The sequence below is a fragment of the Eulemur rufifrons genome, chromosome 11 (genome assembly GCF_041146395.1).
Source record: "Eulemur rufifrons isolate Redbay chromosome 11, OSU_ERuf_1, whole genome shotgun sequence".
NCBI lineage: Eukaryota > Metazoa > Chordata > Mammalia > Primates > Lemuridae > Eulemur > Eulemur rufifrons.
This window is the reverse complement of record NC_090993.1, coordinates 10,225,759-10,238,150: the sequence shown is the minus strand read 5'-3', so window position 1 is coordinate 10,238,150 and position 12,392 is coordinate 10,225,759. Positions and strand designations below refer to the sequence as shown.

At 35.8% G+C, this 12,392-nt stretch overlaps 1 protein-coding gene across 1 annotated transcript in view; it reads left to right on the top strand.

Moving 5' to 3' along the window:
* The window catches only part of ERO1B (endoplasmic reticulum oxidoreductase 1 beta), a 60,766-nt gene that overhangs the window by 36,549 nt on the left and 11,825 nt on the right, over window positions 1–12,392 (top strand). Inside the window, exons 7-12 of the mRNA XM_069484567.1 lie at window positions 3,008–3,128; window positions 3,253–3,299; window positions 6,742–6,753; window positions 9,244–9,270; window positions 11,823–11,915; window positions 12,045–12,291. Coding sequence (XP_069340668.1) covers window positions 3,008–3,128; window positions 3,253–3,299; window positions 6,742–6,753; window positions 9,244–9,270; window positions 11,823–11,915; window positions 12,045–12,291 — 547 coding nt within the window. The remainder of the gene's footprint in view (window positions 1–3,007; window positions 3,129–3,252; window positions 3,300–6,741; window positions 6,754–9,243; window positions 9,271–11,822; window positions 11,916–12,044; window positions 12,292–12,392) is intronic.

Below are 12,392 nucleotides of genomic sequence, written 5' to 3'. Positions count from 1 at the left end.
GAATTTAGATTCATTGGAGTCTAGCAATTTAGATTCAAGGAATTGAGGAATTTAGATTCAATGGGAATTGTTTGAATCCTTAGGTAATAGCATGGTCAAATGGACAGACAGCTTTGGAGCAGCTTCGTAGAGGGAGGAAGAAGAGAAACTTTTGGTGGGAGGAAATAGAAGGCGTCCAGAGAGAATTATCTGGATGAATGGTGCAGCTGTACAAATGGAAAGAAGTTACAAGTTAGGAACAAATTAAAATCAGTGTCACAAGTGACGGAGTAAGGATGGGCACCAGCACTAGTGTGTTTGCAGGGAACTCAACCTGAATGTGCTTTCTCCCACACATGTTGCTCACTCTGGATGTCTGGAAATCAGTGTAGATCAGCGCCTGACAAGCTCTTTCAGTAAATGGACAAATAGTAAATATTTTAGGCTTCATGGACTATACAGTTTCTGTTGCAGCTACTCAACTCTGCCATTATAGTGTGAATGCAGTAATAAGCAAATGAACATGGCTGTGTTGCAAGAAAACTTTATTTACAAATATAGGCAGTGGGCCAGATTTGGTCCATGAGCTATAGTTTACAAACTATATAGGTTTGTATAGGTTAACAAAACCCACTCTTTTTGTGATTTGAAAAAGTATTAAAAGATCTTTAAAAAATGACTCTTGATTGAATTAAAGATATAAACGTTAAGAACACTGGAAATACGAGTTTTGCCTAAGAAAGTAGTCATAAAAACCAGCATCACTGAGCCAGGTGCAGTGGTGCACCTCTGTAGTTCCAGCTCCTTGGGAGGCTGAGGTAGACGGATTGCTTGAACGTAGGAGTTGGAATCCAGCTTGGGCAACATAGCAAGACCCCTGCCTCTTAAAAAAAAACCTGATATAGTTGATTTTACTATCATAATTGTTAGTTCCCTTAATATATATTTTAAATGATAATGTTTTAATATCTGAATTATTATTATTATTTTTTTTTTTTTGAGACAGAGTCTCGCTTTGTTGCCCGGGCTAGAGTGAGTGCTGTGGCGTCAGCCTAGCTCACAGCAACCTCAAACTCCTGGGCTTAAGCGATCCTCCTGCCTCAGCCTCCCAAGTAGCTCAGACTACAGGCATGCGCCACCATGCCCAGCTATTTTTTTTCTATATATATATTAGTTGGCCAGATAATTTCTTTCTATTTTTTTTTTTTTTTTTTTTTTTAGTAGAGACGGGGTCTCGCTATTGCTCAGGCTGGTCTCGAACTCCTGACCTTGAGCGATCCACCCACCTCGGCCTCCCAGAGTGCTAGGATTTACAGGCGTGAGCCACCATGCCTGGCCTATTTTTTTCTTTATTGGTTATTTAGTTGGTTTTAGAGTCCAGTCTGCCTATTCATAGATGACCCTACACATGTGCACACACAAATTATTTATGAATGTGTACATACGTATATATGCATCAGAAATATATATTTAATGTTTGTTTAGTTTATATAATTGAATCAGTTTTGCAGATGAATTTATTCAAAAACAGCTCAAAGAAATTAAAACAAATTAAATGAATTTTAACTTTTTATTGTATTTTTACTAAAAGCCATACTTTTAATAACTTCATACTTTGAATTTTTATTCTTAAATCAAAGTTTTAAAAATTATTGTTTTAGTCCTAAATCAGTATGTGTTCTTAGACAGTTTTTGTTTATCCATCTGTAAATTGTTTTCTTTGCCTTATTTTGCATAGTGAAATATCTTTATAATTTTATGGCTAGAAATAGAGCTTATATTCTTAAAGTCTGCAAAATCATATTTCCATTGTCTATAAGTTATATACAACCCATGTAATAATAGCAAGTTAATTATCTTTGTACTCTTCCTACATCATGAAAGTACCAGGTAATTCTTGGAAAGCATGAATCAAGATGCCATTTTCCCTTTATTACTATGGATAATCCCAATCTATGATCATTGAATGTCCAGTGAATATTGTTCACTGACAGGAATACATACCATCAGGTAATGAAAGGAAGAGGAACATTTAATAATCATATTTAGACCCTTGTTTTAAACCAGGTGCCTATGTACTATTGATTGAATCTCATGACAACAAAAGGTAGTAAGCAAATAAATTAAGGAATACATCTGTGCCAACATATAGAGCACTTGAGCTTATATGTATTATGATCATACATTTGTGAATCACAGTCATTATAATTTTTCTTTTGTTATGAAAGCATGTCTTTCCCATTTCTACCTAGAATGTGCAGAACAATAATTAAGACCATTTTTATCTTTTGTATTCCTCAAAGATCTCTATTAAAATGTCCAAATAGTAGAGATCTAGTAAATACTCATTTGAGTTTCAACGTGCAACAGTTACTTAATTTTAAATATTTCAACAAGTTTTTGAAAGTTGTGCCAACTATATTAGTTTGAGAGTGAAAAAAACACTTCAATATGTTAACATTGGTGAAAATAAGTAATATATATTTTTTTAAACTAGAGCATTGTGTAGCTTTATGAATAATCAGATTTGAATCACAAAGTTATTGAGCCATTTACTTCATAAGTCCAAGTAAAGAGTAGCAAGGAAATCTCTATTTTTAATACGATATATGTTAACAAAATGTTCGCAAGCATGTGATTAGGGAGGTAGGTATATGCTTAGAGAGGAAATTGCATAAAATATTAAAGCAGATTATGATGCTGTTTGGTCTTTTCAATCCTGGGTGGTTAAAAATTAAGAAATGATTAATGTCTTTAATAAGGTGAGGGATGTTACGTTACTTAAAAGAGCACTGAGTTTCCAATGGAAAGGGAATAGTTGTGTTTTTTTCTCCCTGAAGTAATTTTTCCAAGTTACTATAAATCCTGGGTCAAGTACATTTACAAGTATGCTAACCACTCTACATCAAGTTGGAGATTACTTGAAAAAACATAGTATTTCTTTACCCTAGACCTATTTGCTTTGTAACACTAAATTTCAGATAAATGGTGAAATATGGATGGTTTTTATGAATTGTTTCTTGCTCAGATGAGAGATCTCCAGCTGCTCAATATGTAGACCTGTTGCTGAACCCGGAGCGCTACACTGGCTATAAAGGGACCTCTGCGTGGAGAGTGTGGAACAGCATCTATGACGAAAACTGTTTCAAGTAACTGGAGGGGGTGGGCAGGAGGATACAGGGAAGATGAGGGAAAGGAGTATTTTTGTTGGAAAAATAATTATATATAAAAGTCAAACCATTTTCTGTTTGGGTGTTGTGCTTTCTTTTCCAGGCCCCGATCTGTTTATCGTCCTTTAAATCCTCTGGCACCCAGCCGGGGTAGGTGCTTTACACTTACATTTTCATGCTCTTTAGATATTGTTTGTAAAATACCTTTGCAACTAAACTTTACACTGAAAAAATTTTCAACTAATTTTTGTTTTTTCTTAATTTGATCAACAGAAGAATAAGATTCGTAGTCAAATCTCAAGATTTCTATGCATGTTTTATATAACTGCTGTCATTTATCAAGTACCTGCTATATGCCAAACTAGCAGCTTTTTTTTTTTTTTTCCCATAAAGGGCTTTTTATTGGCCTTACAAAGTCAACCTGATTCCTCAAAGCAGTCTAGGAATATTTGAAAATAGGCCATTTCAGTCAAGCCTTGGTAAAATATCCAGCATCTTTAATTCTGTCCCGAGTTTCTCCCAGTGAGGTTGGGGAGACAACTGAGCTGCCAAGGGCTTGTGCCGACGGCAGCGTGTTGACCTCCCGTCACAACAGGGGTCTCCCTGGGTCTCTTCGGGCCTCTTCATGGTGGCCATTGTTAACACTTCCCAACTTCTGTGCTGTCCTGGCATCCTCCCTGTGGATCTTCAGTACCTGCAAGTCACAGGGCCACAGAGGCTGTGGCAGTCACCTGGGCCTCCCGGAGCGAAAGAGAAAGAGCAGTAGAGATGACCGAGCTTGGCAGGCTGGCAGGAGACACAAAGCCCCAGGTTGTGGGAGCCCCACCCTCCTGCTGCGGTGCCTAATTGGACAGTTGCTACCCCAGTGACCCTGATCGCCTAAACTAGAAGCTTTGTGTAAAATAAATTAGAACATGTGAGCAATCCATATATATCAGAGAGTTCCTGGGGGCCTCTTAAGAATCTGGATGCCCAGGCCCTGCGCATGTAATTAAGTCAGAATCCTTGGGATAAGAACCCAAGCACTGGTATGTTTTGAACTCTTTAGATGGTTTCAGTTTGCAGCCAAATTGGAGAACCCATGGCTTATACCAGTGCTTCTCAAACTTCAGTGTGTATACAAATCACCTAGAAGACTTAGTAACATACAGGTTCTGATTCTGTAGGTCTTGGGGGAGGCCCAGGATTCTGACAAGCTCTGGGTGCTGCCTAGGATGCTGACCCATGTGCCACACTCTGAGTAGAAAGAATGTGGAGAAGTTTCAGAAACTTGGGCTGCCTTCGGGAGTGCTCTGCGGGGCACTGGCCAGTAAAGGAGGCAGTTACCACGTGGGGCTACTGAGCACATGAATGTGGCTAATGGGAAACTGACTTTTAAATTTTATTTCATTTTAGTTCATTTAAATTTAAACCGAAGCAGTGTAAACATATTATTACCACTAAACAGAACTTTATGGTTTTGGTAAGATTAACCCTTGCATCATGTGACATTATTGTTGTGTTTTAGGACGTGTACACATTTTACTTTTAATAATGAGGCTATTAGAAAAATTTTGCATTGCCTGTGTGGCTGGCATTATATTTCAATGGGACAGCATTGCTGCAGCCGGTTGGGCACATCCTCAGTCTAGTCTCAGCGAGGAACTGAACCCTGGGAATACTCTGTAATTGACCTACCATTCCAACGTTTTTTTAGACCAGGATTGATTGAAGAAATTGAATTTCCTGGTCTAAATTTGTATCTTTAGGCCTTCTGAGAACACAATAGACTTGGAAGGGTTGAACCATGGGCTGCTTTTACATGCTCACTCTATTACAATGTGGCAAATATTCTTCTTCCCCAAACTCATTTTGAAACTGCCTGGAAAAGGGAATTGGATCATTAAAAAGACGTGTGGCTTCTTATCCTTTGTCTCTTTTACTACTTTTACCTCATAACTTTTCTATTTTCAACTTAAATGTTTTAATGACACAAAATTTTATGAAAATTGAAGCAATACAGAAGTTATATAAAGTCAAAGGGAAAGCTCTCCCCCCACCCCCAATTTCTGTTCCATAGTACAGAGTTTGGAGGGCATTCTTCCAGAACTTTTCTATGGCCAGTTACTTTGAAAGCAGAAAATATTTTTGTTCAATTAGTAAAACCCTGGAGTTGTAGGAATACTTCACTTCCATGTTATGATAAATTAGAGACATGAAACTGCTGGAAAGATGAGGAGAGGAAGGAAATCACTATGTAGAAAAAGATGGAGGGAAGAAGAGAAAAGAAGAAAACAAAATATAGAAGAAAGACAAAAGACTAGGTAAGGGGAAAGAGAATGGGCCCTAGCTGTTACAGGAATACTCCATAAAGTAATTAAATAGCTCTTGCTGGTGCTATTTACATCCTGTCTCCATTGAAATTGTTAATTAACAGCTCTTCTTCAGTCTTACTGTGTGTGGGTTTTTTTTTGTTTTTTTTTTGTTTTTTTAGAGACAGGGTCTTGCTCTGTAGCCCAGGCTGGAGTGCAGTGGTTTGATCATAGCTCACTGGAGCCTTGAACTCCTGGGCTCAAGTGATTCTCCCACCTTTGCCTCCCAAAGTCCTGGGATTACAGGCATGAGCCACTGTGCCTGGCCCCTTGTCTTCTTAACTGTGTTTCTTCTATGCAATTCCTAAATTATAACAGGCTTCTACAACTATTTTTCCAACAGTTTTTGAGCAACAGAACCTTTTTTCCGAAAATGAAATCATACATCAGAATCCCCCATATAAAGCTGACACAGGTGGAGCTGCTATGGAGCCCTAAAGCCCAACCTTCTAGCCTGTTCCCTACCTCGAGGCAGCCCTGGAGCAGCACCACAGTGAGGGGGTTCATTGATTACAGTTTAGGAAGTACTCTTACTATCTGTGCTAAAGAGCAGTGATTGAAAAGAGGAAAGTATTCCAGCATGGAAACAAAAATGTTCAGAGAGTGTTGTGTACATGAAGATTAAAGGAGTGACTTTGGCCGGGCACGGTGGCTCACACCTGTAATCCTAGCACTCTGGGAGGCTGAGGTGGGAGGATCGCTTGAGGTCAGGAGTTTGAGACTAGCCTGAGGAAGAGCGAGACCCCATCTCTACTAAAAATAGAAAGAAATGATCTGGACAGCTAAAAATATATATAGAAAAAAAATTAGCTGGGCGTGATGGCGCATGCCTGTAGTCCCAGCTACTCGGGAGGCTGAGGCAGAAGGATTACTAAAGCCCAGGAGTTTGAGGTTGCTGTGAGCTAGGCTGATGCCATGGCACTCTAGCCCAGTCAACAGAGTGAGACTCTATCTAAAAAAAAAAAAAAAAAAAGGAGCAACTTTGTATATTTGCTAATTTTTGAAACTACTGGTTTTTACGATTATTTTTAGTTGCTTTCTGATATTATTTATTGCATCAGACATATGTGCAAATCTTACAATCTTATTTTAAGAGGCCTCATTTCCAGGATGACTACACACTGACCAAGGTTCATGATATAATTGTTAGTTGAACAGTTTTAATCCCATATTAAAATACATAAGTTGGAATCTGAGCTATGTAAAACATTTTCTAAAATCTTTTCTATTTTCTCTTTTAGGCGAAGATAATGGTGAGTGGAAACTCTTACGTTTGTGCTTTAAGTGTAGAGGAAATGTTTACAACTATCAAAATTTGATATTTCCTTTATGTAATGCAAAAGAAAGTGTTTATCCAGAAGATAACTACCAATGAATGGTGACAAATACAGATTATTCTTTATAGCATAAAGTTATCATATGTTTAAAAAAGTGTAAAGACCACTTTACCTAAATGTGTAGTTTGGAAACCAAGTTCACATTCCAAATTCCCCATTTTCTGGTTATTATAATCTATTTGAGTATGTTCTGGGGAAATGGAGAGAAATTAAGATAGTTTTATCAGATAATTTGTCTTGTTCCCTCTTTATTTTCTTATTGACTTTGAAATTTATAACTTCAGTTATCAATATAATACTTAATCTGATGATGAACAACTTATCAACAATTGGTTACTTCAGGTTACTGAATGAGTATCAGTCATTAGGTACCCTCAAAACAGCCAGAATAATTTATTTCAACTGGATGTTTACTATCTTTGTTCAAGGGCACTGTGATCTATTGTATTGTGCATAGTAGGATGTATAAAACATGATGCCTTCCCTCTAGGAGCTGACAATATGTAGTATAGTAGGAAGGAGAAGCACAATAGATAAATAATGGTAATGAAGTAAAAAAAATACTCCTTTATAGTATAAACAGTAGGTGATACAGCTCCTTGGAGGTAAAACAAATCATATCTCACTGGAGTGATTTGGGAAAGCTTATTGGAGGAGGTGGCATTTGAGATGAATTTTGAATAATGATACAGATTTAGGCCAGTAGAATTAGTACATGCTAGTTGGTGGAAATAGCATGAACCTAGGAGTTGAGAAAGGAAGAGTTAGGCATGTTTGGGGAGATAGTAAGGACTGCAGTCCCCACTCCCCAACCCCTTGGGTGCTGATGGCTGACTGGGCTGCAGAGCTCCACCGCCCCTACCCTCACCCCATGGAAAAATTGTCTTCCTTGAAACTTAGGAAAGGGGTGGGGGCGCCACACAGCAGGAGATGAGTAGCAGCTAGTAAGTGAAGCTTCATCTGTATTTACAGCCGCTCCATTCCCCATCCTGCATCACAGCCTGAGCTCCGCCTCCCCCCACCCCCGACTGGCATGGAAAAATTGTCTTCCATAAAACCGGTCCCTGGTGCCAAAAAGGTAGGGGACCGTTGGTATGGAGACTCTTAGCAGTAGGAGAGACTGTATAGTGGCAGTTTAAATTAGAAAGATGGGTTAGAGATCAAATTATTGAGGACTTTGGGAGTTAGACTTTTCCTATTGGCATTTGAGGTTTTTTGAATACACAAGTGAGATAATGATGAATGATCCTCAGGAGGTGTATGTTGAATGAATGAATCTGTAGAAAGATGTTTGTGTTTTTTTGCAAAGGTGGCAAAGTAATTGCCCATCATCTAATTTATCCTACAGACTCCTTACTCAGCTCATCTCTGTGCTGGGTTTTCTATAATTTCTATCACTCTCAATTTAAAAATAATAAGAAAAGGATAGGTAACTTAGGAGGTACATTAAACAATTTTGGTCCTTATTGACTGCCATCTTTTTCTTTCTTTCTTTTTTTTTTTCCCTCCAACACTCAGAAGAAGAGTATTGGGCCAGGAATAGTTCTTTTTTAAAAATTGACAAATAAAAATTATTTATCTTTATTGTGTCCAACGTGATGTTTTGAAATATGTATACATTGTGGAATGGCTAAATTGAGCTAACTAATATATACATTACTTCACAAACTTATCATTTTTGTGAAAACACTTCAAATCTCTCAGCAATTTCAAGAAATAATAAATTATTATTAACTATAGTCACCATGTTGTACAATAGATTTCTTGAACTTATTCCTCCTATCTATCTGAAATTTCATATCCTTTGACCAACATCTCCCCAGCAACAAGAATGGTTCTTACGGCATTAGCACATTGATTAGTCAAGCCCTTCCATATTCTATTCATTAACTTTTCTGAAGAATTATATTGAAAATTAAGGGAATTTTTATTGTCCCTTGAAAGTTAATAGATAATTAAGGAAATACACCTAGCTTTATTGTCTTAGGAAAAATGGAATAAATAATAATTGATTTTTATGTTATAATGTATTTTTTTCCTCAAATTTTAAAAAAATACTATGGCTGTTATTGTGAAAAGCAAATTTAAGATTGTTAAACTATTTACCCCCATGCTTTTGGATATTTAAACCTTCGATGAATAAGATTTGCATAATATTTTGAATGAAATGTTTTCTCAAAAATGTTAATAGTCAAAATATTACTTGTAAGAACATTATCTTAAAGTTACTTAAATCACTTGTGAGCTTTATTTTCTAGAATCATATGCCTATTTTTCCATTTCACCTGAAGCAGTAGACATTTCTAGAGATACTACTTAAATCTGTCATAATATTTTATAGACCTAACATTCTATAAATGACCATATAAAATATCTTAACCCAATTTTCTGTGCCTTTCTTTTTAGGAGAATCATTCTATACATGGCTAGAAGGTAAACTTAAAGTCTGTGTTTTAAATACATTGGCTTTTTGTAAAAATGTATGTTATTGAGCATAGTTAGTTTACATACCGTATTTTGTAAGTTTTAGAATTTTATTACCTAGACAACTAGTTTTGACGGTATTTGAAAGAAAATAACATTTGTTTTCGGTTGTTATATTTTGGGATAAAATTGTATAAAAAGTTTGAGGATATTGGTCAGCCAAAAACTAGTGTTATATAAATACACAGGCCAGATACTGTCATCACGTGTTCACAGCGGGGTCCCTGGTCTTGTTTCCATTCTGTGTGTAATGCTCATCCAAACTATTTTTCTAGTAACCAGTACGCAACTCTGTTTTTAAAGCAGAGATGTTCCTTTTGGAAGGAAGTACGTTTTATAGAAAAAACTGAAGGAAGACAAATTTGAATTTAAAAGGTTCTAACCATGTTCGCATGAGTTAATATAGTCTGAATGTGTCGAATTAAAAGATAAAGCAACATAGATGCCAATGTTTTAGGTACTTTTGCATTCTTGTATTTCCAGTGTTGAAAGTAAAAAATGTTATTAATGGAAAGCTGAAGTGTTCTAGGATTTTAACAAATTTAGGTTAATAACTGAATATATGGTGCTTTAAAAAATTTACTTTACCAAATTACTATTAGTTTGTGAAACTAAAAGTTAAAATATATTAATGAAAGATAAGCAAGTTGAATGATAAAGGAAAATTGATATTTCATAGCCATAACCTTATAGGAACTCTACAGAGTTAAACTAAATTGTTAATTCTGTTTTACCTTTGTTAATTGGTCATGTTATCTTATGAACATGATTTTTCTTTGTTTTTAATGAACTGTGTACTTACATTGGCCATTAATAAAGTGAACATTTTGATGTGCAAATACTGTTGAGAGTAATATTGAAAAATGGCCCATGTAGAAGATGCTTAGCTTTGTTTCATTATTAAGCTCTACTCTAAAGATACAAATTGTGGAAAGTAGTTACTTAGGTTACAAGAGGTAGTTGGAGCTTTGTTTTGCCTACTGTCTCTTCTCTAGTCTTCAGCCATTTCATTGGGCGTAAGTACTGCTTATAGAGATGTACATAGGAAAGAAAAGAAAGTAAACTTCAAATCTGATTATTTTGCTACTTGATAAAAGATCTGATGAACAGTTTTACTAGAGAAGCTAGTACTTAATGTTTTATCAAATTTATTCATATTGTTTTTATCTCTTAATATTGTAAACATTAAGAATTAGCCATATACTTTTAGGAGGAAGCTACAAAATAGAACTTAATTTCTATCTTTTGGTCCCCATCCATGACAGTTTGAATATTCTAGCAAGAATTCTGAATTAGGGAATGAGATCTCAAAAGAATTATTTTTTCTTATTAGAGGCTACTTGTTTCAAAGCCATCTATAGTAGGACATAAAAAGAGAGTAAATTGATCTAAAAGACCTTGAACCCATGCAAAGTAAGCCACATAAATAATCTTACATTTAAAAAAAATTCCCTCAGCATATAAATGAGACAGTATCTTACTTTCCACTATTGAAGACTATTTCCCTCCCATGGAGAGTGTTAAAAAACAAACTGTTGGATGGTGAAAGAGGAAAAAGCTAATTGCTCTGTATCCAGTGGCTTCTTAAAACTTACTTTTCTGCATTTTTATTTATTTTTAAATTTCCTATAAAGAATATTTTTCTTAAAAAATTTTTTTATTGTGGTGAACACAAAATTGACCATCTTAATTATTTTTTAAGTTTACCATGTAGTGATATTAAGTATATTCACAATCCGTGTTAGTATATAAGAGAAAATTTTTTTAAATGGAGGCAGGGGTAGGATAGGATGGTGGGATTATCTTGACCTCTGTCACAAGTTTTGAGCAAAAGCTTGTATGGGTTAAGAAGGCTGTGTAAAATAATTTCCTTTCATATATCCTGAACTCCATCTCGTATGAGGCTACTGAAATATTAATAAGTAGTCCACATACTTTTGTTATTAGTTGAAATTCCTAGATGTCTGTTTACCAACTTTCAGCTCCTTGCAAGTGGAATATATAGGTAAATGAAATTAAGAGAATTCCAGGGCAGGAAGTTAGTAAGACCCTTCTTTCTCCACTGTCAAGTAGGTTCAACAGAAGAACACATATAGAGAAGGGAAAAGAAGAAACAGCTATTGTTAAGTCAAAGCACTGACTTTATAATTGTTTGCTTTAATAAATTTTTAGCCTAAATCACAAAAATACCTGTGCTGTTGCCTTCTGGGTTACATGGGAACTTGCCAACTGTATTCATAGTGTTTGGACTTCCAGTAGCCCAAACTTTTCTGCTTTGTTCTGCATTAAGTTCTCATTATATTCGGTTAACTCCATTCTAGAGCCAGAATCCTATTTTGTCTTCTAGTAAAAGAATCTTGATCTAATTGTTTTCATGTTATTCCTTGATTTATTTTTAATATCTTTGAATCTTAACTTTGAAAATAAGCCTGAATCTCCTTGTTTCAATATTTCTGTTATCGAAATGGATGTGATTTATTTTTCATTATTTTTCTGAATAGGTTTGTGTCTGGAGAAAAGAGTCTTCTATAAGCTTATATCGGGACTTCATGCCAGTATCAATTTACATCTTTGTGCAAATTATCTTTTGGAAGGTAACCAGATTTTTAAGTGCAAGTTTTGCCTTCTAATAGTGTAAAAATTAATTGGAGGGAAATTCCTATCTCTAAAGCAAAAAAATATCCTGTGTACTAAAAAAGGTAATGTATTCTGTTTCTCTTTAGAAACCTGGGGTAAACCTAGTTGGGGACCTAACATCAAAGAATTTAAACGCCGCTTTGACCCTGTGGAAACCAAGGGAGAAGGTCCAAGAAGGCTAAAGAACCTGTACTTTTTATACTTGATTGAGCTTCGAGCTTTGTCAAAGGTGGCCCCATATTTTGAGCGCTCGATTGTCGATCTTTACACTGGAAATGGAGAAGAAGATGCTGACACAAAAACCCTTCTACTGAACATCTTTCAAGATACAAAGTAAGAATTGACTATATCAGGGATCTGAAGTTCTCCACTCTGTATTCAAATGAGGTAGCACTTAAAGTACAACAAAAACTGACTCCTAAAAGTTAGGAAAA